The sequence below is a fragment of the Coregonus clupeaformis genome, chromosome 17, assembly GCF_020615455.1.
Source record: "Coregonus clupeaformis isolate EN_2021a chromosome 17, ASM2061545v1, whole genome shotgun sequence".
Taxonomy (NCBI): Eukaryota; Metazoa; Chordata; class Actinopteri; order Salmoniformes; family Salmonidae; genus Coregonus; species Coregonus clupeaformis.
This window is the reverse complement of record NC_059208.1, coordinates 41,910,871-41,936,284: the sequence shown is the minus strand read 5'-3', so window position 1 is coordinate 41,936,284 and position 25,414 is coordinate 41,910,871. Positions and strand designations below refer to the sequence as shown.

The 25,414-nt window shown below is 42.1% G+C and overlaps 2 protein-coding genes across 4 annotated transcripts; both read right to left on the bottom strand.

Moving 5' to 3' along the window:
* Nucleotides 1–1,942: 1,942 nt before the first annotated feature.
* LOC121585577 (vesicle-associated membrane protein 2-like) lies at nucleotides 1,943–9,655 on the bottom strand. The gene is made up of 5 exons (XM_041901901.2): nucleotides 8,958–9,655; nucleotides 7,765–7,882; nucleotides 5,964–6,122; nucleotides 3,282–3,333; nucleotides 1,943–2,337 (listed from the first exon to the last, which is right to left on the bottom strand). Coding segments are annotated over exons 1-5 (348 nt in total). The 5' UTR covers nucleotides 8,960–9,655; the 3' UTR covers nucleotides 1,943–2,320.
* A 3,842-nt stretch (nucleotides 9,656–13,497) lies between these two features.
* LOC121586426 (non-homologous end joining factor IFFO1) lies at nucleotides 13,498–25,414 on the bottom strand. 3 transcript variants are annotated; one of them, XM_041903096.2, is made up of 9 exons: nucleotides 23,846–25,414; nucleotides 21,323–21,383; nucleotides 18,513–18,608; nucleotides 18,120–18,260; nucleotides 17,619–17,791; nucleotides 17,192–17,312; nucleotides 16,209–16,301; nucleotides 15,442–15,629; nucleotides 13,498–14,677 (listed from the first exon to the last, which is right to left on the bottom strand). In XM_041903096.2, the coding sequence occupies exons 1-9, from the start codon at nucleotides 24,859–24,861 to the stop codon at nucleotides 14,515–14,517; spliced, it is 2,052 nt and encodes a 683-aa protein (XP_041759030.1). In that variant the 5' UTR covers nucleotides 24,862–25,414; the 3' UTR covers nucleotides 13,498–14,514. The 3 variants fall into 3 exon arrangements, with proteins under 3 accessions (XP_041759030.1, XP_041759029.1, XP_041759032.1); XM_041903095.2 differs by having other exon boundaries at nucleotides 16,209–16,304; nucleotides 23,846–25,412; XM_041903098.2 differs by having other exon boundaries at nucleotides 15,499–15,629; nucleotides 16,209–16,304; nucleotides 23,846–25,409.

The following is a 25,414-nucleotide window of genomic DNA, read 5'->3' as shown; positions in this document are numbered from 1 at the left end:
TGAAAGAGAAAATTAGGAATATATAGTGCCTTCGGAAAGTATTCAGACCCTATCACTTTTTCCACATTTTGTTACGTTACAGCCTTATTCTAAAATGTATTAGATTATTTTTTCCCCTCATCAATCTACACACAATACCCCATAATAACAAAGCAAAACCAGGTTTGTAGACATTTTTGCTAATTTATTCAACAAAAAAAGCTGAAAGAATACATTTCCATAAGTATTCAGACCCTTTACTAAGTACTTTGTTGAAGCACCTTTTGGCAGCGATTACAGCATCGAGTCGTCTTGCGTATGATGCTACAAGCTTGGCACGCCTGTATTTGTGGAGTTTCTCCCATTCTTCTCTGCAGATCCTCTCAAGCGCTGTCAGGTTAGCTGGGGGGCGTTGCTGCACAGATATTTCAGGTCTCTCCAGAGATGTTAGATCGGGTTCAAGTCCGGGCTCTGGCTGGGCCACTCAAGGACATTCAGAGACTTGTCCCGAAGCCACTCCTGCGTTGTCTTGGCTGTGTGTTTAGGGCCGTTGTCCTGTTGGAAGGTGAACCTTCACCCCAGTCTGAGGTCCTGAGCGCTCTGGAGCAGGTTTTCATCAAGGATCTCTCTGTACTTTGCTCCATTCATCTTTGCCTCGATCCTGACTACTCTCCCAGTCCCTGCCACTTAAAAACACCCCCACAGCATAATGCTGCCACCACCATGCTTCACCGTAGGGATGGTGCCAGGTTTCCTCCAGACTTGACGGTTGGCATTCAGGCCAAAGAGTTCAATATTGGTGTCATCAAACCAGAGAATCTTGTTTCTCATGGTCTGAGAGTCTTTCGGTGCCTTTTGGCAAACTCCAAGCGAGCTGTCATGTGCCTTTTACTGAGAAGTGGCTTCCATCTGGCCACTATCATAAAGACCTGATTGGTGGAGTGCTGCAGAGATGGTTGTCCTTCTGGAACGTTCTCCCATCTCGACAGAGGCACTCTGGAGCTCTGTCAGAGTGACCATTGGGTTCTTGGTCACCTCCCTGACCAAGGCCTTTCTCCCCCAATTGCTGAGTTTGGCCGGGCGGCCAGCTCTAGGAAGAGTCTTGGTGGTTCCAAACTTCTTCCATTGAAGAATTATGGAGGCCACTGTGTTCTTGGGGACCTTCAATGCTGCAGAAATGTTTTGGTATCCTTCCCCAGATCTGTGCCTCGACACAATCCTGTCCCGGAGCTCTACGGACAATTCCTTCGACCTCATGGCTTGGTTCTTGCTCTGACATGCACTGTCAACTGTGGGACTTTATATAGACAGGTGTTTGCCTTCACAAATCATGTCCAATCAATTTAATTTGGGATGATCAATGGAAACAGGTTCCACCTGAGCTAAATTTTGAGTCTCATAGCAAAGGGTCTGAATACTTATGTAAATAAGGTATTTCTGTTTTGTATCTTTTATAAATTTGCAACAATTTATAAAAACCTGTTTTCGCTTTGTCGCTATGGGGTATTGTGTGTAGATTGATGAGGAACAAAATCAATTGAATCAATTTTAGAATAAGACTGTAACGTATCAAAATGCGGAAAAAGTCAAGGGGTGTGAATACTTTCTGGATGCACTGTAAGTAAAAGCAGGAAATACATCACCTATGCCTTTACTGCCATTCATTCCAATTAGACTGGTTTTGGATTTCTCCCTGACCAAGATGGCTGCCATTTTGGCCCCGTTATGGAACTTTGAGGATTTATGACATACCCCTTCTAGTAATATAATGGAATCTCTATGGATAGAACCCACAATCTTATCTGCTTATTTGTGGGATTAGATGTGTGCCCCCCTTCCCCCTTAATATATTAGAGAAGTCCATACAGTCCTTAAATGTTATAAGCCCTGTGTGATATCACATAAATTGGCCCTTGAAGGGAAAACACACAAATGGGGGGTGAAGAGAGACAAAAAGAGTTGGTGAGAGCGCCTAGAGTAGATACTTTATTGTCCATTTTACAACAGAAGTTGAATGATTTGCTGTCACAATACCCAACCTTACACACACACACACACACCCACAAGGTCCGGAGCGGCACCGCGTCAGTCACAGAGCAGCGCCGCCAGAGCAATTGTAGGGGTTAAGTGCCTTGCTCAAGGACACAACGGCAGAGAACGACCGTGAGGAAAGAAGAGGGAGAGGCACTCCGCCAATGTCTACACATGCATGGTGGTTTTCAGATGGAAGGCATTGGTAAGAAGAGAGGTGAGTAAAGGGAAGGCAGGATTCACACTCGTGGATTTGGCTGCATTTCAGTATCTTGTCTTGCGCTTGTTGTCTGTCCCTGAAGAGACCAGGTCAGTAATAGAAATACACTGCAAGGGAGAAGATGAGAAAGAAACCATGTAAATATCACAGAGTAAACGGTTGTTTCCTACTTTGGACATCAGACTACTACAGTTTACAGCAATACAAAAATAAATGTGCATGTGTTTCACAATTTAACAAAACTCAAGTGAAGCAGACTGTAAGTGAAAATGTATACTGAACAAAAAAATCTAACGCAACTTGAAACAATTTTAACGATTTTACTGAGTTAGAGATCATATAAGAAAATCAGTCAATTGAAATAAATAAATTAGGCCCTAATCTATGGATTTTGCGTGACTGGGCAGGGGCCCACCCACTAGGGAGCCCAGCCAATCAGAATGAGTTTTTCCCCACAAAAGGGCTTTATTACAGACAGAAATATTCCTCAGTTTCATCAGCTGTCCAGGTGGCTGGTCTCAGACAATCCCACAGGTGAAGAAGCTGAATGTGGAGGTCCTGGGCTGGCGTGGTTACACGTGGTCTGAGGTTGTGAGGCCGGTTGGACGTCCTGCCAAATTCTCTAAAATGACGGAGGCGGCTTATGGTAGAGACATGAACATTAAATTCTCTGGCATCAGCTCTGGTGGACATTCCTGCAGTCAGCATGGCAATGCACGCTCCCTCAATTTGAGACATCAGTAGCATTGTGTTGTGTGACAAAACTGCACATTTGAGTGGCCTGTTACACAGATGCACCTGTGTAATGATCATGCTGTTTAATCAGCTTCTTGATATGCCACACATGTCAGGTGGATGGATTATCTTGGCAATGGAGAACTGCTCACTAACAGGGATGTGAACAAATTAGTGCACAAAATTTGAGAGAAATAAGCTTTTTGTGTGTATGGAACATTTCTGGGAGCTTTTATTTCAACTCATGAAACATGGGACCATCACTTTACATGTTGCGTTTATATTTTTGTTCAGTATAGATATATATGGTACTTACTGAAGACAACTCCAACACATATGACTCCTATGATTGCCATTATGATCATCATCTGAAAAAAACAAAAAACGATATAAAACCTTCAAATAAAACACTTCTATATTGTCTCTAACACATTTGATTATGTATTATTTTGAATCTAAAATCCATTCAATGTTACTCTCTCATCATGATAGCTGTAACCTTGCTCTTTGCATATACACTACATGACCAAAAGTATGTGGAAACCTGCTTGTCGAACACAAAACCATGGGCATTAATATGGAGTTGGTCCACCCTTTGCTGCTATAACAGCCTCCACTCTTCTGGGAAGGTTTTCCACTAGATGCTGGAACATTGCTGCGGGGACTTGCTTCCATTCAGCCACAAGAGCATTAGTGATGTTGGGCACTGATGTTGGGCGATTAGGCCTGGCTTGCAGTTGGCGTTCCAATTCATCCCAAAGGTGTTCACACCGATCTCGATAAACCATTTCTGTATTCATCTCGCGTTTCTGTATGGACCAAACTGTAGCCACAAAGTTGGAAGCACAGAATTGTCTAGAATGTAATTGTATGCCGTAGCGTTAAGATTTCCCTTCACTGGAACTAAGGGGCCAAGCCCGAACCATGAAAAACAGCCCCAGACCATTATTCCTCCTCCATCAAACTTTACAGTTGGTACTATGCATTGGGGCAGGTAGCGTTCTCCTGGCATCTGCCAAACCCAGATTCGTCGGTCGGACGATTTTTACGCTCTATGCGCTTCAGCAATCGGCGGTCCCGTTCTGTGAGCTTGTGTGGCCTACTACTTCACGGCTGAGCCGTTGTTGCTCCTAGACATTTCCACTTCACAATAACAGCACTTACAGTTAACCGGGCAGCTCTAGCAGGGCAGAAATTTGACAAACTGACTTGTTGGAAAGGTGCCATCCTATGATGGTGCCACATTGAAAGTCACTGAGCTCTTCAGTAAGGCCATTCTACTGCCAATGTTTGTCTATGGAGATTGCATGGCTGTGTGCTCAATTTTATACACTTGTCAGCAATGGGTGTGGCTAAAATAGCCAAATCCACTAATTTGAAGGGGTGTCCACATACTTTTGTATATATAGTGTATATTGCTTGCTGTTGCTTCTCTCTCATCGTTATTTACAATGTACAGTAGATCAGCTACTGATCATAAACAGAGGCCAGGATTAAATCCAAGAGCAGCGCACTGGAAAGCCGACAATGCGCCTTTTTGAAGGCAATTTCCCCAATACTCGCACCCGGAAATGCATGCACATGTTGGTTTAAGCATAAATTACCTTTAAAAGTCTGATCTATAATGGACCTTGGATTGAATCCCAGCCATAGTATAAATAAATAACACTATGATACTGCTGCAGCACGTCACGTGTGGATTATATGCCAAGAGGGCATAAGCATGACTATCACACTACTTGCAAGCCAATCATCAAATCACATTTATTTCTAAAGACCTTTTTACATCAGCAATGACCTAAAAAGGTACACCTGTGTGATGTGGTTTATGCCTGTATGGCAAAGAATGATTTGATTTCAGAGAGAGGTTAGCCGTGATGAATATTATATTAGAGACGGTTATGTAGAGCATAAAAGAGGAAAAAAATACAAAATCAACCGGATGACTGAGATTAGGAGAGCAACAAGAGGATCGTGAGCGAGAGAGTATGAGTGAGGAAGGGAGGAATAGAGGAAGCATTAGAGGGAGAGAGATGAGCTGTAGGAGTTACATCACGAGTCGAGCCACAGCTGAGTTTAATCCTGCATCACACTGTAATCCAGATTGGGATTTCTAACCACGCCCCCTCCTCAACGGACACACGTGATTGGACGGGCGACGGGATAGCCATCTGTGCTCAAAAGCAGAGGAGGGAGGGGGAGGGGGGGTTGGTTGAGGGTTTATAAATTCATGCTGTGAGAAAGATGGATTGAAGGATAGATGATAGAAGGATCTACATTTTGTATATAGTAAGGGCTCTATTCAATCCGTATTGCAGAAGTTCAACGTTACAGCGTAATTAAAATGTAAAGGCAATGTTCCCGTGTTAGCGGCTGCATTCACGATAAGAAACATTGCCTATGTCGCCTCAACTGGAAATTACCTTTACATTTATATTGTGCAATCTGCAACCTAAGTGAGGTCACAGGAGAAAGGAGCAAACAAAGGGCTAAGATGGTAGTTGTAGGGACAAAGAGTCACAAGGACTGGCAGGATTTGCACTTTTGGGAATATTCTGTTGGTTCCATATTCTGTTGGTTCCAGGTAAACTCAGTCAAGCACAGCTAAAGTGAAGGATTTCAAATACTATATGAACCCAGGTCTGATATGTTGGAGAGAGAGTTTTCTTCTCTGTATATGGACATAATTTGTATAAAATGTCTGAGCACTGTGGAAATACCCCAATACCTTATCATGATATACAGTTAGTTTGTGACTGCAATGGTATGGTAGCCTGCACCTAAGCATAACACCGCAAACTCGCTTTATAATTAAAGAGTGACCTATGTGAAGGTTATATTAAAAATTATGTGTGAAGAGTTGCCTGAGACCTGAAGACTTGCAACCTACTGAACTAATGCCTAGGCTTTAACTCAAAGGGCTAACACAGACCTGTGGCATGTAGGAGAACCGGGTTTGAACCCAGTCGGTCACATACATACACACACAAACACGAACCTTGAGGTTTTTCCACCAGTACTTGTTCTTCAGCTTGGCAGCACTACTCTCAAACTGTGAGGCCCCGGCTTGCAGCGCATCGGCCCTGTCATCCAGCTCCGACAGTCTCTGATCCCTCTCTAACACCTTGTCCACGTTCACACGCATGATGTCCACTACCTATAGGGGACGGAAGTGGAAAGCAGAGGACAGTCAGCATCATGTTAATTTTGCCTTACCAGACCCCAACACTGTATTCTTGTTGATGAAGAAACTTACAGGTAACTGCCAAAATAAAGGAAACACCAACATAAAGTGTCTTAATAAGGTGTTGGGCCACCACGAGCCAGAACAGCTTCAATGCACCTTGGCATAGATTCTACAAGTGTCTGGAACTCTATTGGAGGGATGTGACACCATTCTTCCACGAGAAACTCCATAGTTTGGTGTTTTGTTGATGGTGGTGGAAAACACTATCTCAGGCACCACTCCAGAATCTCCCATAAGTGTTCAATTGAGTTGAGATCTTGTCTGAGACGGCCATGGCGTATGGTTTACATCGTTTTCATGCTCATCAAACCATTCAGTGACCACTCGTGCCCTATGGGGGCATAGCCATGGTAGCCAAAATAATAGCCTACCCAACATTTTTTATACATGAGCCTAAGCACGATGGGATGTTAATTGCTTAATTAACTCAGGAACCACACCTTTGTAGAAGCACCTTCTTTCAATATGCTTTGTATCCCTCATTTACTCATGTGTTTCCATTATTTTGTCAGTTACCTGTAGAATGTCTGCAGTGGAGGCTAGCATTGCCCCTAATGGTCGGGAAATCAATTCTGACTGAGTAGAAGTAATGTGAACTTTTAACTGCCAATGTCACTGATGTACGGTAGATGGTAAGAACAGGATATAGTTGGAATTACCCAATGATCAGGTAATCAATCATGTCTGATCAGAATGGATGTTGGGAATCTCCATTGTAAATATCAATGTCACTGAGAGTTGAGGACAGAGTCCGCATTAGTTACCCAATGGTCAAGGGATCAATTGACTGAGTAGAAGTGATGTGAGCCTCCACTACAACTGTTGAGGTGGTGAGGATAGTCAGCATTGCTCAAGGAGTGAGTTATTTCAAAAGTAGTGCACGAACATTCAAAAAAACGTCCACAGGTGCAGGGTCCAAATAATGCCATTGGAAAAAGAAGAATACCCGCACAGCACACAATGGTTGAATGCTACGGTATTTCAATAGCAACGTTTTTACCTCTATGGGACCTCTCCATCCTCATTATGAGTGATTAGAACAGATGTGTAAACCTCCACTTTAAATGTTGATATGACTCACACAGAGGCCAGAGAATACATCCGGTTGTCTCTCTCTGTGATCAATGTTTAGGCCCCTGTAACCTCTCACTGACTCATCTCTCTTTTCTTAAATCATTCCTCCTTTTATTGACCACTCATCCTTCAATCACTTCCTGCCTCCCATCACCTTGCTCATCATCTCCACTTAGGACCCCATCCTCCCATCATACTTTACTTAGATTTTCAACAATAAAGAGAGTATCCTTACCACTTCATTCTTTCATCGCTACTTTCCCCTGGCTTTATCCTTTCATCCTTCCCTCTATTCATACCCTTCATTATCGTTCTATCCCACCTTCCACCCAGGCTTTATAATAGTTTACTTCACATATAACCCTTCTGTACATTCCTGACAAATAAAGGTTGTTTACATGATCGCCCAAATAAATGAATCGCACTGACATATTAAAAGAACAACACTTTAAAAATTTTACTCTTCTCTGAATCTTACCTCATCCACCTGTGCCTGTGTCTGCTGTAGTCGTCGGTTACTGGTGAGGTTGGGTGCTGGGGCCGAAGGCCCCCCCTCTCCCTCAGGGGCTCCTGGGGTTCCTGCGTCTGGGGTCGACCTGCGGAGAAAGAGAGAGAGGCATTAAGTTACTGACAACAACAACAACTGACAAAAACCCACCAAAACTGATACGACTATGGCACATTGGAACAGCAAAAGGAATTATGTTTTTTTTTGTATGTATTATTTGTGTACCTGTTTGACATTTTACTGCATTGTTAGGAGCTAATAACATAAGCATTTTGCTGCACCTGCATATAATTTTATTTTGATTTGATCTGATCTTGCTAAGCCATATAGTAAGTGGGCTATACTAGCATTGGCTCTAAGTGAAGAATAACTGAAGTGGGCCTCTTCAAACACTAACTATTAATAAGCAGTTTTTGTCAGTTGTTGTTGTATATCGGCTATGGTATAAAATATGATATGATGTTTAAACTACAAAAGCAAATCATAGGCCTGTTCTCTCATCATGTCTGAGCAAACCCTGACCAAACAACCACTCTGGTTTGATTTGGTACAGAGCTTGTAATAGACAGGCTGGATTTCCACTTGCAAAATGGAGAGAGATTAGCGGGAAAAGCCATGGAGGCTGCTCTTAACAAAGATGGATGCATTTTGTTCCAGATAAACAAGCCAGGAAAAGTGCTGTAGGCTAGTGATTGAGTAGACAACAAGAAATAACGATCAAAAATTATATATTTTTTAAACACTACAACACCTAGCTTCATAAAAGCCAATATGAAGATGAGCACAATGATGAATATTGACTGAGTCATTGTGAATGAGTCATTCTACTGTTTATATGGTGAGACTGACAATATATTGAGAGACATGTAGCCTAACATTCTTTTGTAATAGGCCTACTTTCTGTGATATATTTGACCTTTGGGCAGACTATTGTAATACTAAAATAAATATATACGAGCAACTATTTCAATAGAGTTTTAGCTTAGCAGGAACCCAACCCATAATTGCATTTAGTTGACATCACCAAAACAAAACACTTGCTCTAACATCCTAAAATCATTATTTAAAACGCTGTAGGCTATATCTCGATCAGACACTATTTTAGAAATACATCGTATACATTTAGCTGAATTAAAAAACAGAATACAATTCAGTTTACTCACATGTCGATGGTTGCTGCTTTATAATAAATAATCCGCTTTCAAAGGAGAGAGGTGAGAGAGGGCTCGCGCAGTGAGAGAGAGAGGGAGAGAGAGAGAGAGAGAGAGAGAGAGAGAGAGAGAGAGAGAGACTATAGCTATGTTTGTGAAAGTAGTACTATAAACAGACAAGGGAACGATTGGTTCAATACTCCGTAGGAATCCAGCCGTCTTTTGTCACGTTGCTCCAATTTATTCCAAACTCTCTACTGAAACAACTGCAAGCCGCCGCCTGTTGAAAATGTCGATGAGCCTTTGGCGCACGACTCGCAGTCGGCAGGCATGCAGAGAGATGGCAGCAGGTTACCTGTATGTGACCGTCCCAATCGATGGTTGTAAAAAAAAGTTTTGGAGCGATATAGTCGACTATTGAAAAATATAGCCAATGGAAATGGAAGTGATCACTTGCTTGTCGCCACGAGAAACGTGCGCTTTCTTAGAATTTATCATTCCATCAGAAAAACTACAGCTGCTCTGACTTGCTTTTGTGAACCTCTAGGTAGAGCCTACTGCTTTGTTTCGTTTTTCTCAGAACAATGACGCTTGAAAGTAAACCATGTTAGCTTCTAAGAGTAAATCCACTGCAAAACAGAAATGGAGCTAGCTCAATATAAAGTGTTTGTGTGTGTCTGTGTGTGCGTGTATGAACGTGAGTGCGTCTGTGTGCGTGTTCTGGCTGCTTCGGGATTATGCATAAACAAGAAATCCAGTTTAGGCAGCAGATCATGATGAAGTTGAGGTCAGCTGCAGTGGTCACGTAGCAGAAAGGCTCTCCAGCAATGCTTTCATCTGAGTCCTCAATGACTTCAAAGTTGAGTCATTCGTTTCTTGCTTGGCTTTTAGGAAAGTCTAAATGGAAAGCGAATTAAATAATAATTAGGGAGTATGCGCCTGTTGGGGAAACATGCTTTAATAGAAATTAATACAAACAAACAAACTCCAGGGACTACAGTCTCCTTCAAGATATTTTATTCTGTACACCACTTCCATTAATACATTGATAGATTGTTTCCCTTTCTTTCCAAAAACCTAGAGGTTGTTCAGTTACACAGATACAGTGTATATACAGTCGCAGATCAAATATATTGGTCTCAAAGTCTTTGTTTGCAACCCCTTACTCATTATATTGTTCCTTTACAATGCTGCTGTTTGACAAATTCATATTGGAAAATCACCTGCATTTCAATCATGTAGAGACTGGAAATGTAATGTTTAACTCTTTGACCACATATAATCGTATTATTTCACAGCTGTTACTAATATTCATATTTCAACAGATATATTTAATTTACATTTAGATTTTTTCAAAAGTTTACTTGCTGAGCTTACATTTACATTTACACTCCTTCTGTACACAGTTGCATGAAGAGGTATGGTAGTCAATTGATCGCTATGGTGATACAAGTCTTAAGACTGCTTTTGCTGTGATGTTTGCTTCTGTACATTCTTCTGTGTTTACTGATTTGAGGTAAAGATAAGAGAAATTACTAGGCAGACATTCATGTTTTATAATATGAAAGATATGTTTTGAATCCCCAGAGAGGTGAACAAGTAAACTCTGAAACAATTCCAGCAATTGTTATAGACAGACATACACTACATGGCCAAAAGTGCAGTATGTGGACATCTTTGTTTATTATCATAATGTGTAGGCCTATAGATTTCTCATTTTTCACGCATTTCTGGAACTTTGGCTACGAGCTTTGTGCCTTTTGTGCATGACTTCCAGATGCTACACTACATGACCAAAAGTATGTGGACACCTGCTCGTCGAGCATCTCATTCCAAAATCATGGGCATTAATATGGAGTTGGTCCCCCCTTTGCTGCTATAACAGCCTCCACTCTTCTGGGAAGGCTTTCCACTAGATGTTGGAATATTGCTGCAGGGACATGCTTTCATTCAGCCACAAGAGCATTAGTGAGATCGGGCACTGATGTTGGGCAATTAGGCCTGGCTCGCAGTCGGCATTAAACTTCATCCCAAAGGTGTTTGATGGGGTTGAGGTCAGGGCTCTGTGCAGGCCAGTCAAGTTCTTCCACACCGATCTCGACAAACCATTTCTGTATAGACCTCGCTTTGTGCACGGGGGCATTGTCATGCTGAAACAGGAAAGGACCTTCCCCAAACTGCTGCCACAAAGTTGGAATGTCATTGTATGCTGTAGCGTTAAGATTTCCCTTCACTGGAACTAAGGGACCTAGCCCGAACCATGAAAAACAGCCCCAGACCATTATTCCTCCTCCACCAAACTTTACAGTTGGCACTGCATTCAGGCAGGTAGCGTTCTCCTGGCATCCGCCAGACCCAGATTCATCCGTCGGACTGCCAGATGGTGAAGCGTGATTCATCACTCCAGAGAATGCGTTTCCACTGCTCCTGAGTCCAATGGTGGCGCGCTTTACCCCACTTCAGCCGACGCTTGGCATTGCGCATGGTGATCTTAGGCTTGTGTGTGGCTGGTCGGCCATGGAAACCCATTTCATGAAGATCCCGACTAACAAATCTTGTGCAGAAGTTGTTTCCAGAGGCAGTTTGGAACTCGGTAGTGAGTGTTGCAACCGGGGACAGACGATTTTTACGGCTGAGCCGGTGTTGATCCTAGACGTTTCCACTTCACAATAACAGCACTTACAGTTGACCGGGGCAGCTCTAGCAGGGCAGAAATGTGACGAACTGACTTGTTGGAAAGGTGGCATCCTATGACGGTGCCATGTTGAAAGTCACTGAGCTCTTCAGTATGGGCCAGTCTACTGCCAATGTATGTCCCCCCAATTTTTTTTTTTTTTTAAGGGGGTGGTTGTCCCACTGGCTATCCTAAGTTGAATGCACCAATTTGTAAGTCGCTCTGGATAAGAGTGTCTGCTAAATGACTTAAATGTAAATGTAAAAATGGAGATTGCATGGCTGTGTGCTTAATTTTATACATCTGTCAGCAACGGGTGTGGCTGAAATAGCAGAATCCACTAATTTGAAGGGGTGTCCACATACGTTTGTATATATAGTGTATATATGGTCTAGCCCACTGCTAAGGCACTCCCAAGAGTCAATGTGGATGTTTGTGATACACAGACAAATCTTCATATTGCCAGAAAAAGTATATAACCCATTAATTTGATTCTGTGCAAAACCGTGTATCTCAGAAACACACAATGTGTCATTTCAAACCCTGGACAAAATAATATCTACAGACAGAGGTAGCCTACATACATGCACACCAACATGTATACTAGCTTTTTGTGTATCCATAAGAACACCCAAAGACACTCTCAATACAATGGACACCTTTTCAGTCGTACTGTCTGAAATCTCTCTCTGAAATCTCTTACATGCCTTCTTGGTTTCTCTTACATGGCTTCGTCTTCACAGTGTACATTTACATGTTATTTACATTCAGTAGGGTAACAGCTAGTAAATGTGTTATATTTTAGCATTTATACAGCGTTACAATTACTGTTGAATATAGATCATTTTGTGCAACTTTATATGTGGAGATTTACAAACGGCACAATGTTGGGGGAAACGTTTTTACAATACGCTTTCTGACATCAATAAACAAAGTAGCGGCTCGATTCAATCCATAGCGCAGAAGATCTGTGTTGTGGTGTGGTTGAAATGTAAAGGTAATTTCCAATTGAGCCGACATATGCAGTGTTTACCGTGAATGCAGTCTCCGCGAATGCAGAAACATTGCCTTTAAATGTTAATCGCGCTATAACGCTGATCTTCTGTGCTACTGATTGAATCGAGCCCTAGATATGATTGTTGTTTACATTTTCTCCAACTGTAAACATTGAGCATGTTCAAGTGCAATGAAACTGTGCTACAACCACAGAACCACAGACAAAACCACAGATCTCACAAAACAAATGATTAAACACACTAGGTGGTCTGCCCGTGTTTAGATAATGAAGGTCTCATGCTACATAAAACTTGTCACAGTTTGAGTGCCCTTGATCGAGCTCCTAAAGCAGTTATTCACCTGCTAGCAGTATGTTTTATTGTCCTGAACAGGACCAATATCTACTGTACTTGTCCCTTTGTCCAAGGCCTTTAAACTCATACCTCTTGGCTCTCCATTTTGAAAAAGTGCACCAAAACGGCAGTCTGATTCACCGTTGGTTAATCAGAGAGCTTTTTTTCATTGTATTTGAAGTCAAAATGAAGTCACTGCTAGCTGATGATGTATACACTAGCATTGAGTGTGTGCTTTTTTAGGACATGTTTATGTGGGTTGCGATATCAACACTATCCAGGGGTTTATATGCAGTATGCTCCTATGTTTGCTTATAGTTTGGGATTACAGCAATGTGCATGACAGTACAAAGCTAATGGTCCCAATGGTTTACTTTTAACTCTAAACTTTGGGGAATAATTATACCAATGGCTTTTGTGAATTGTCTTTTCAAAACAACATAATATTATCCTGGGCATTTCATATAAAAAACTATCAACTATCATAATTTCATTATTGCAATTGTAATAGAAAATAAATAAATAGCAATAAAAATAAGTTATTTATTCATTTCAAAATAAAATACTGTATCTATCTGAATTTCAATGACGAATGAAAAAGTGCTGAAATAAATAAAGTGCATGAATATGTAACCAAGCAAATAAAAAAATAATAAAACATGTTGTGAACTTTTCTGTTAATAACATGTTGTGTACATACGAATGTTGTGAACCTCTCTGTTAATAACATGTTGTGTACATACGAATGTTGTGAACCTCTCTGTTAACAACATGTTGTGTACATACGAATGTTGTGAACCTCACTGTTAATAACATGTTGTGTACATACGAATATGAAAAAATATATATGTATGTAAGTCGCTCTGGATAAGAGCGTCTGCTAAATGACTAAAATGTAAAATGTAAATACGAATGTTCTGAACCTCTCTGTTAATAACATGTTGTGTACATATGAATGTTGTGAGATTGATTAAAAAGGCTTTACATCCTTCGATATGTTTCTCAGAAATTGTATCCATACTTTTAAAAATGGAAAATAGATGAGAAGGATATTAACTAAGAAGAAAATAAATTTTCATAGATGGCTATCAACAGCTAGGCCCTTTCCCTTTAACAAACTGTAAATGTTCATTTTGTTTGACTGCGACAGACTACTAGATAATTACATATCCTGTGCAAATAGTTTGCTAATTGTGCATTTTTTTTGTTTGCCTTCAAAAATTCAGCTGTGGTTTCAAATCTGTAACTGCACAAAGACTGAGTGCAAATTGTTTTCGGTTGGACCTTGATACAGTACATATAGCAAGATCAATTGGCAAACTTAACAAAAATATATTTATTTTGATCGTTCATATCATATAAATAGCACAATGTTAAGAAATCCAATTGATTTCCTTGTATAAGTGCCATTTAGTTCTATCCTCAGATTAGGTGTCGTAATAACCTGAACCACAAGAGGACAGTGGTGACAATTGGCCCTGGCAAAAAATGTAAACAACAGCACTATCCAGACTATAGTACATCTACAGAGCATCATCAGTAAGGGTTAGGACTTCCTCCATGGTAAGTGAGGGACGGTACCACTATTAACCTCTGTGTCACAGTAGGGTTCATCACTTTCAGAGTCTGCGGGTGGGGACGCCTTATTCCTCTCCTTCTCGCCGTCATCAGAGTCCTCCATTGCTGCAGTAATGAGAGGGGGAGATTTCCTGAAAGGGAGACGAATAGGTGGAGTCAATACAACAGGCAATGACCTTGAGACAAGATGACTCAACGGTCCGTACTCATAGCCTGGTCCCAGATCAGTTTGTGCCGTCCTGCCAGCTCCTATGGTCATTGGTGTAATAATGACCATAAGAGATGGCAAGACGACACAAACTGATCTGGGACCAGGCTACCATACTCACAGACAGGTCAATGTAATGATAGTACAGTGTGGTACAGTGTGGCTAATGACAGCACCTGTATTCTCCATTCTCCACTGTCTACAATCTTATATGTTTATCACTTTCATTGTATGAAATGTTGTACTTATCCTTCTGGCATCATGGAATATAATATTGTGCCTCTGTCACTAGCATCTCTGTCTGCCTAGTATTTCATAGACCTACGCCCACGTCTTTCTAATATATGAAATCTATCAGTATCAGTACAGTTGGGAGAATTAAAGAGTTAACCTGTACTGTAGTGAATAAAAAAATAAAAAACACGTTTAATAGATGCATCACCAGGTGCATATTTCATACATTAAGAATTGTATTTCGTTACATGGGTTATTGTTAGATGATTACAAATGAACGGTGCTTGGCGTCACCCTGCGAGAGTATTCACAGTTACAGCATAGATCTCATACAACTTGCTATCTTTCACCTCTTTCTGGTATCTAATACCAGCCGTATCTCTAGGTATCTCTAGGGTATCTCTTTGACTGTTTGGATATCTCATACAGGTATCTTATACTGATATCTCATACCTAGGGTATCTTTTTGAGCGTTTAGAGTGTTCAGCACCATGCAGAGGTGTCTGATACCTGTCTCCACTCTGGGTGATGAGTCTCCTGCACGTCTCCATCTGCACGTCCAGGCCTCGCTTCATGGAACACATCTCCATGTACTCGTGCAGGTGTCTGTTCATGTCACTCTTAGCCGTGGCCAACTCCAACTGTGGCGACACAACGTAAGACAATCCATACTGTAAGTTTGCGCTCAGGTTTAAAGTGTCACCACAACATTCTTTGAGTAATGAGGGGCAGGATCTTTGCAAGTGCAAAACCAAAGGCCGCAGTCATTTGCATAAATCTTGTTTTCTTTTCTGTGTTTTCTTTTTGGTTGATTGTATTTGTCCTTATCGTTGCCACAGGTAACAGAGAATTTAGCAATTTAGCAAACAAGAGGAGGACATCTGGGAAAAAAGTTTTCTTCTAAAAAAAGACCTACCTTTAATTTGTTACTTCATTTTAACTTATCATCTACACAGGAACTCATTTCAACAGTGATTCATGTAAGCATATGGAACGGCTGACTTGTTTATTTCCATAATATTTCCATAATAATCCCAGAGAAACTTCTATGTATTTATGGCTCTGTTTACAGTAGTGCTTCATCGCTCTCTGCAGGCTTATAAATAGCCTCATGCAGCAAAGTCCTTATATTGTACAAACAGCCACTGGAAAACTGGTGCTTAGAAAAGGGCTTTGTTTACGCGTGCGTGTGTACATGTGTGTGTGTGTGTGTGTCTCACCTCGATCTGGTCGATGGTCTCCTGATACTCCTTCTCTCTGGTCTGGAAGAGGGACTCTGTGTCTTGTATCACCTTCTCTATGGACTCCTCCTGCTGCTGTGTGTGTGTGTGTGTGTGTGTGTGTGTGTGTGTGTGTGTGTGTGTGTGTGTGTGTGTGTGTGTGTGTGTGTGTGTGTGTGTGTGTGTGTGTGTGTGTGTGTGTGAAAGAGAGTGAGAGAGAAAACATTGGTTTGTGCTAATTTGCCTAATATACATGAGATGAATGTATATATTCTTAAATTCCATTATTTACTAGATTTGTGTGTATTGGGTATATGTTGTGAAATTGTTAGATATTACTTGTTAGATATTACTGCACTGTCGGAGCTAGAAGCACAAGCATTTCGCTACACCCGCAATAACATCTGCTAAACACGTGTATGTGACCAATAACAATTTGATTTGATTTGATTGGACGAAATAAACTTCAACCAGTTTATGGAAATGTAATACACTGCCCATCCATTGCATAAGCACAGCTCAATTCCAAAGTGTCTCTATGGCCGAGATTATTTTTCTTTTGAGACTGTCTACAGATTTTAAAACATTGTCACTATTTTTTCAATTGTCCACTCTTGACTAACCAGATTGTTATTGTGAATGAGAATGACTAACAGTACCAGGGTAAATCAAGATAAGCGTGTGTCTGTGTGTGTGTGTGCTACCAGCTTATCTGCATTACACTGTGATCCAGGGATCAGGACATGCCAATGTCACAGTTGTACATACAATGTGTTAAGTAGGACACAGACACACAGACACGGCAGCCCAACCATAAGAATGATTGACAAGCAGGAAGTACAGTGGCTTAGGTTAAAACATGCCTTTTAACACAGTTCTGGGATCAGCTTAACCTAGCCAGCTCCTAACATTAACCATTACATTGGTAAATACAAAACTGATCTTAGATCAGCCAGTGACTAGTGGCAAGTATAGTGGCTTACCTCTCCCTGGGTCTCCACTGCTCCCAGAGTGTATCCTGGGAAATCCTCCCACAGCAGCAGAGTCTCCTCAGTCTCCTCCCAGGCCAGGCTGTCACAGTCGTCCTCAAACTCACATTCCCTCCTGCAAGACCAACAATAGTATGGCTTACTAGTTGTACATCTATTTATAGTTCACTGGCCGACTCTGGTCCACTCATGGCTTACAAGTGACAGACTTTAGTCCTGGAGATCAGCAGTGTGCAGGATTTTTATCCAGCCCAACTCTAACAGTCTTGATTCAAATAATCATGGTCTGAAATTGAGACCACAAGCTTTTGAATTAAGTGTGTTCGTACAGAGTGGCTCTCCAGGTGTGATGTTTGAGACTTTAGCAGACCTCGATTGCTGACCATATCCTAATAGTTAAGGAGCAGCCCAGAAAACTCACAACTGGTTCAGCATCCTCTGCATTTCCTCATTGATCTGATTGGCTGACGTGCTACACGACTCCTCATCCTTGCCCGCCTCGCTCTCAGAGATGCTGGTTGGTTCGTCCCCGTTAACCGATTGGGCCGCCTGCTTCCGGGGCCGGCGGGTCAGAGTGGAAGGAGGTGTGGCCATCTGCTAGATAAAGGTGTAACAACTGTGTAATAGCAGTGTAATAAAGGTGTAATTAACATGTTATTAAGGTGTAATAACACAGGTATGGCAGACGCCATCTCTAATTCCCATCCACTTTTGGCCTAGAAGATATGAGTGGAAATGCCTCCACAGATTCAGTCCTGTCGTAATTATACTAATCGATGATTGCTCCAACAGATCTAGAATCAGCTTACCCTGGAAAAATCCTACACTTAACCATTATGCTAAGCTGACCTTAAATCAGTGTCTAGGGGCTACTTAACAGATAGTATAGTTAGTAGTATAGTGGCCTATGAGCGGTTCTGACCTGAAAGATCTGGATCATGTCTTCACAGTTCCTCTGCTGGGCCACGTCACACAGGCGAGCTGTGATGTCGATACGTCTACAGATGTCCATGTCCACCTTCATGGCCTTTTCCTGGATCTTACTGTCCAGATCCGACAGGTTCTGATAGACGAGAGCGAAAGAGAGGAGAGTGAGTGACACTCGCAAAAGGAAATATGTGTTCCCAAATCTTATTTGTATTTTAAAAGACATTTTCGAAGTAAACTGTACCAATACCGTAAAAGTATTTTCTTCGAGATTTTGTAACTCAAAAGTGAGTAGAGCTAAATTCCTATTCCACTACTTTTGAGGTATATAAATCTCAACAGCTTGAATTTGGGGTGAGCTATCCCAACAGTGCTATGAGGCACTCACGTTGCTCATAAGACCTTTGAAGAGGACCAGCTCAGCTTTCAGCTGTTTCACCCTGAGGGCCAGCTCATCCTGACAGACCTCGCTCTCCTGGAGGTCCTGTACGTACACACACACACACACACACACACACACACACACACACAAGCACACGCACACGCACACACACACAAGGAGCCTCATTTGCATTGCATTTATGACATAACATAACTGACTATGAGTATAAGTACGCATAATAAACAAAATGGGCAGTGTATTGAATAATTAATTTATAGTTCTTTATACAATGGGGGGGGGGGAAGTATTTAGTCAGCCACCAATTGTGCAAGTTCTCCCACTTAAAAAGATGAGAGAGGCCTGTAATTTTCATCATAGGTACACGTCAACTATGACAGACAAAATGAGAATTTTTTTCTCCAGAAAATCACATTGTAGGATTTGTAATGAATTTATTTGCAAATTATGGTGGAAAATAAGTATTTGGTCACCTACAAACAAGCAAGATTTCTGGCTCTCACAGACCTGTAACTTCTTCTTTAAGAGGCTCCTCTGTCCTCCACTCGTTACCTGTATTAATGGCACCTGTTTGAACTTGTTATCAGTATAAAAGACACCTGTCCACAACCTCAAACAGTCACACTCCAAACTCCACTATGGCCAAGACCAAAGAGCCGTCAAAGGACACCAGAAACAAAATTGTAGACCTGCACCAGGCTGGGAAGACTGAATCTGCAATAGGTAAGCAGCTTGGTTTGAAGAAATCAACTGTGGGAGCAATTATTAGGAAATGGAAGACATACAAGACCACTGATAATCTCCCCTCGATCTGGGGCTCCACGCAAGATCTCACCCCGTGGGGTCAAAATGATCACAAGAACGGTGAGCAAAAATCCCAGAACCACACGGGGGGACCTAGTGAATGACCTGCAGAGAGCTGGGACCAAAGTAACAAAGCCTACCATCAGTAACACACTACGCCGCCAGGGACTCAAATCCTGCAGTGCCAGACGTGTCCCCCCTGCTTAAGCCAGTACATGTCCAGGCCCGTCTGAAGTTTGCTAGAGTGCATTTGGATGATCCAGAAGAGGATTGGGAGAATGTCATATGGTCAGATGAAACCAAAATATAACTTTTTTGGTAAAAACTCAACTCGTCGGGTTTGGAGGATAAAGAATGCTGAGTTGCATCCAAAGAACACCATACCTACTGTGAAGCATGGGGGTGGAAACATCATGCTTTGGGGCTGTTTTTCTGCAAAGGGACCAGGACGACTGATCCGTGTAAAGGAAAGAATGAATGGGGCCATGTATCGTGAGATTTTGAGTGAAAACCTCCTTCCATCAGCAAGGGCATTGAAGATGAAACGTGGCTGGGTCTTTCAGCATGACAATGATCCCAAACACACCGCCCGGGCAACGAAGGAGTGGCTTCGTAAGAAGCATTTCAAGGTCCTGGAGTGGCCTAGCCAGTCTCCAGATCTCAACCCCATAGAAAATCTTTGGAGGGAGTTGAAAGTCCGTGTTGCCCAGCGACAGCCCCAAAACATCACTGCTCTAGAGGAGATCTGCATGGAGGAATGGGCCAAAATACCAGCAACAGTGTGTGAAAACCTTGTGAAGACTTACAGAAAACGTTTGACCTGTGTCATTGCCAACAAATGGTATATAACAAAGTATTGAGGAACTTTTGTTATTGACCAAATATTTTCCACCATAATTTTCAAATAAATTCATTAAAAATCCTACAATGTGATTTTCTGGAGAAAAAAATTCTCATTTTGTCTGTCATAGTTGACGTGTACCTATGATGAAAATTACAGGCCTCTCTCATCTTTTTAAGTGGGAGAACTTGCACAATTGGTGGCTGACTAAATACTTTTTTCCCCCACTGTAGCTCAAGTTACAAAATACGCTCTCTACTACTACTTTATAATCAACCCAGCTGATCTAAAGTGGAATCATAATGTTACTGGGATGTGAAATATTAAAGGGATAATCTGCAGTTCAAACAATAACAAAACATCCACCCTCCTCATTTTTAGGTAAACAGCTTAGGGATGGGGCTGGAGAAATGTAACCACTATCAAATTCATAGACAGTGCTATGGACACAAGGACTGACCATCCATGACCTGAAAATTAGTTTTACCATGTTTTAAAGCTATACAGTGTTTGTTTACAATTACATTGTTTACAAACAATGGAGTAAAACATGCTTATATACTGAACAAAAATATAAACGCAACATGCAACAATTTCAAAGATTTTGCTGAGTTACAGTATTGATTTCATATGACTGGGCAGGGGCGCAGCCATGGGTGGGCTGGGAGGACATATGCCCCCCACTTGGGAGCCAGGCCGACCCACTGGGGAGCCAGGCCCAGCCAATCAGAATACGTTTTTCCCCACAAAAGGGCTTTATTACAGAAATAAATACTCCTCAATTTCATCAGCTGTCTGGGTGCCTGGTCTCAGACGATCCTGCAGGTGAAGAAGTCGGATGTGGAGGTCATGGGCTGGCATCGTTACACATTTGTTCTGCCAAATTCTCTAAAATGATGTTGGAGGCGGCTTATGGTAGAGAAATGAACATTCAATTCTCTGGCAACAGCTCTGGTGGACATTCCTGCAGTCAGTTCCGTTTATATTTTTGTTCAATGTATTTTGGGTTCTGAGGGGGTTAGACAGTTGGACTAAGCTCATGAGGCATTTATATGTTTTATTATTCAAGAATCAATGGCTATATATCAATAATTAAAAAATGTATGTAGCAATCGCAGATTGCCCTTTATCATTGACACAGCTATGGGCTTACCTCCTCCAGCTCAGTCACTTTCTCCTGGAGGTCCACTCTGACTGTGTATTCTTCCTCCCATCTATTGAAACCCCCCCACACACACACACACACACACACACATACACACACGTACACACACACACACAGTGATCATATAGATGAGAATGGAGATTGATGAGGAAGTCATCATCACAGCATCACACACCATCATCACTGTCTCTTCTCTTTTGGGAACAGTAATGACGTCAACCCCCCCACTGTTATAACGACACTACTTCCAGACAGCCAGTATCAAAGATGCAAAGACACAACTTCCAATTAGACACCCAGCAGTTCAATCCCACAATAGCCATTATTGTCTATTTAGGCTATTCTAGAACCTCAATTATTACAACCATCTGTGACTGAGTAAGATAGCTTTGTCAAAGTTAGAGACAGAAACCAGAAACCAGGCAGAGAGCCTAATACCATCTACTATAGGCTACAGTGTTGTGTTCATGCGGTTCAATAAAGTTTGATGGTGTTTGTATCCATGTTGTGCGCCTAATCTCCCTTCCTCAGCTGCGTCACGCAACAGGACACTATGCAGTATGCCTGTAGAGCACGCTGCTGCAACACTTACAGAAGGTGAAGTGGCCTAACCCAGGAGGGTGCATGTGCCATATTGCATGTTACCTATACGCACTGTTATCAGTCTGCAGTGTATACAGTAGCCTGTTGTTAATGCTATACTTGTAAGTTGTACAAGCTATTAACGGTATACACTTTATTAGTTGAAAGGAAAATGAAGTTCTATTCTATTCTATTATATCTTCCCACAGCCCCCTGGAGACTCATTACACAAAAACCAATTGTATGATATTGTATTATTATGAGACAGTTGTTTTTAATGAGATCTAAGGCAGATGATTGGAAATGTTCCCGTGTTAAGCCATTTGACCTTCTCAATAAAAGAGAATTACAGGAGGGTGTTTCGGCTGGCAGGTCATAGAGGCTTGTAAACTGAGAGAGATGATGTTGCCTTGTTCCCATTAACATTCAGACAGTGGACTATAGGCTGTAGGAAAGGTTACTGATGTCATTTAGTGATGTCAGCGTCTTCTCACGGATGCTGCAGAGGGCGAGTGCTCGTACGGGATGGGTAGAGGGGGTGAGAGAGAGAGAGAGCGAAAGAGAACGGAAAAGAGAGTTTGTGTGTGTGAGAGAGAAATAGTGGGAGAGGGGGTGAGTGAAAAAGAGATGGAGTGATAGAGAGAGAGAGGAAGAGAAAGAGGGAACATGAAAAAGAGAGAGAATAATGTGAACAGTCTCTGGTGGCACCACTAGCGGTCACAGCTTTCAGTACAGTGCTGCATTGCAGGTGCTGAGACAAAACGCAGAGGGGCGGAGGCGAGCGGGCGAGAGCGAGAGCGAGAGCGAGAGAGAGAGAGAGAGAGAGAGAGAGAGAGAGAGAGAGAGAGAGAGAGAGAGAGAGAGAGAGAGAGAGAGAGAGAGAGAGAGAGAGAGAGAGAGAGAGAGAGAGAGAGAGAGAGAGAGAGAGAGAGAGAGAGAGAGAGAGAGAGAGAGAGAGAGAGAAAAGAAGTGTACTGCTGACTTCTCCCCAGCCTATTCGGCCCTCTCTTGATAATCCTCCTATTGGATAAGAGATTGGCCAGTGCTGTTCTTTTAAATGCTGTGATTAACTGTTTAAACTATGATCCCCTACAAGCCTATAGTGAAGCCTTGTAATGGCATATCATTTGGGAAGTACAGGGGCAATTTGAAGACAAAAAGTAGAGCAGCTAAAACACTTCAAGATTTACACAGTAACCAGAAGCCATCTTATGGATGATGATGAGGATGATGATGATGATGATGATGATGATGATGACGACGACGACAAAAACAACAAAACAGATGTCTCTTCATTTCAACTCAGTTCTAAGCTACATAGTACATTTGCAGCATGATCATAAGCTGGACAACTGTAAAGCCTGTAATATACAGTAGCTCTGCCTTATATTACAAGATACGCATGCAACTCATGTAGACCTTGCATGATGATGTAATGTTATTTTCTTGGGTTCTGGGGTGTAATTTGGTATGAAAAAAGCAAAAACACACAATGGCTGAATAGGCTCAAAATAGGCTACTGTTAGTTGAGATACATTGCACTCCACATTTGTAATAGGAAAACCCACTGTAAATTGATACAAATCCTAATAGACAATATCTCCAACTCAATCATTGTTCTAGTTTTCTATGACAAAACCACTTTTATATTCCAAGACTTTGTCAGAAGGACACTGAGATTGTATGGTATCTGTAACTATAAACAGGATCACTGATTAGTAGAACCGGATGTGTGATTAGAGTAGGGCTGGCACAAAAGCCTGGACACCCCTTCGCTCTCCAGGAGGAGAGTTGGCCAATCCTGGACTAGGGGTGTTGCCCTAATAATAGTGGGCTAGAGAGACAATAAATGACATCACACATCAGGCCTACAGGTGACAATAACATAGGCCCCAGGCCTTTAATTATAAAAGTTAAACAGCTAAATACCTGTGTTTATACTCATCCCTTTCTCGTTTCACCTTGCCCAATACGTTGTACAGGGCCCGTATTTCAGGGGTGATGGTGTCGATTTGAACACCTACTCCGTCCGTTTGGGCACAAGGCACACCTGTGCCCGTTACACGCGACTCTCTCCACGCGCCAAACCTGCGGTCGTGGTTGTAGGACCAAACGGTGCCAGGAAGGAACTGGGGAGGCGGGTTAGTAGACATACCAGTCCCAGAACTGACATATTTCTCGTTAATGTTGGATATAGTCTTGGAAGGATCAGTAGGGGTTAATAAAGGACTGATGGATATATGTGGAGTGAGTTGGTTGGAATTGAGGTCGGAATTCGAGTCAGTAAGAGTCAAGTTCCTAAATACTGATTTGCTGTTGGACTCAAAGGAGGGAGTTGTAGGCCTGTTGAGTGATGGAGAGAGAAGACCCCCGGGCAGGTATGCAGAGTTATTGATGTTCTGGAGTGGGATATGTCCGGGCCTAACTGCAATGGGCCCTACGAAACCAGTCTGGACTCCCATTTCCTTAGTCAATGGCTTTTTCCCGTGTCGTTCTGAATTGTCCTCATTATTCTCCAAAGCCTGCTGAAGCTGCTTCTCCAAAACTTTATTCCGACGCTCCAGTTCATGAACTTTAGCCAAAAAGCAACGGAAGCGCAAATTCAAGGTCTTGAGAACACTGATGTTGGAGCCCAAGTCGTTACGCAGGGCCATCGCTGCGGGGGGCGGTGGCGCACGGTGCATGTTGTTCTGGTGCAGATACGCGAGTCCCGAAGGTGGCAGCGCATTAAAGTCCAGGCCAGATATCCCATCTTGTCCAAACACGGTGTGCTCGCCCAAGATGAAGCCTGAGTCAGATGCACCGTATGAGTCTAGGCCTGTCATGGAAGAATTAGAATGGCTCCCCATCTGGTTATGCTGCTGTTGCTGAACCAGGAACGCGTTCTCCCCCAATAATGGATTCATGCTTGAGTATGAAAATCTGAAATGCTCAAAATCCGGCATCAAAACAGACTTCTTAATTTAGCTTGAAAGCTAACTCCTGATGAAAATAATAGCCTACTTGCTCTAAAACTATCCCTAATAGCCTTACCTTATGAAGACTTAGTCTATGCGTCCTACCAAGACAGAATAAGATAACAACAAAAATATATATATATTATAGCCTATAGGTAAATAGGTGCTATTAAACAAAGCCTATTCCAGGTCTTAAAATTAGACGCGTCAGTGATTGAAAAAGCCGCAGCAATCAAGCGGTGAAGGCTACGCAAGTTACCAAGCTGGCCGCAGTGCAACTACTAGCTTTGGCATAGGGGATAAGTCTGCTGAGGTAGGCGTGCAGTCAAGACCATCGCCAGGCAGAAATAAACAAGTTACTGCGGGTTTTAACTACCGTCATGACTGGAGTAAACGCGCAATCGACATCCTCACTTTGCATGGGCAAGGCCTACTACTTGGCTTGAGTGAATTTCTCGACACTTTTCATTGATATCATAATGTGTGTTTAACACCAATGGCATTATTAGCTGTTAGTCTACATTTGTAACCATTATTTCAA

Bases quoted from the DNA above. Each gene is read 5' to 3' on its own strand.
- LOC121585577 (XM_041901901.2), bottom strand. The intron at 6,123-7,764 runs GTAAGATTCAGA...CGTCCCCTATAG, and splicing joins CACAGGCACAGGTGGATGAG to GTAGTGGACATCATGCGTGT. The intron at 3,334-5,963 runs GTTCGTGTTTGT...TGTTTTTTTCAG, and splicing joins ACTGGTGGAAAAACCTCAAG to ATGATGATCATAATGGCAAT.
- LOC121586426 (XM_041903095.2), bottom strand. From the start codon at position 24,861: ATGCCGGATTTTGAGCATTTCAGATTTTCATACTCAAGCATGAATCCA. The intron at 21,384-23,845 runs GTATTTAGCTGT...GGGTTTCAATAG, and splicing joins AGGGATGAGTATAAACACAG to ATGGGAGGAAGAATACACAG. The intron at 17,313-17,618 runs GTGAGTTTTCTG...TTGGTCTTGCAG, and splicing joins CAGAGGATGCTGAACCAGTT to GAGGGAATGTGAGTTTGAGG.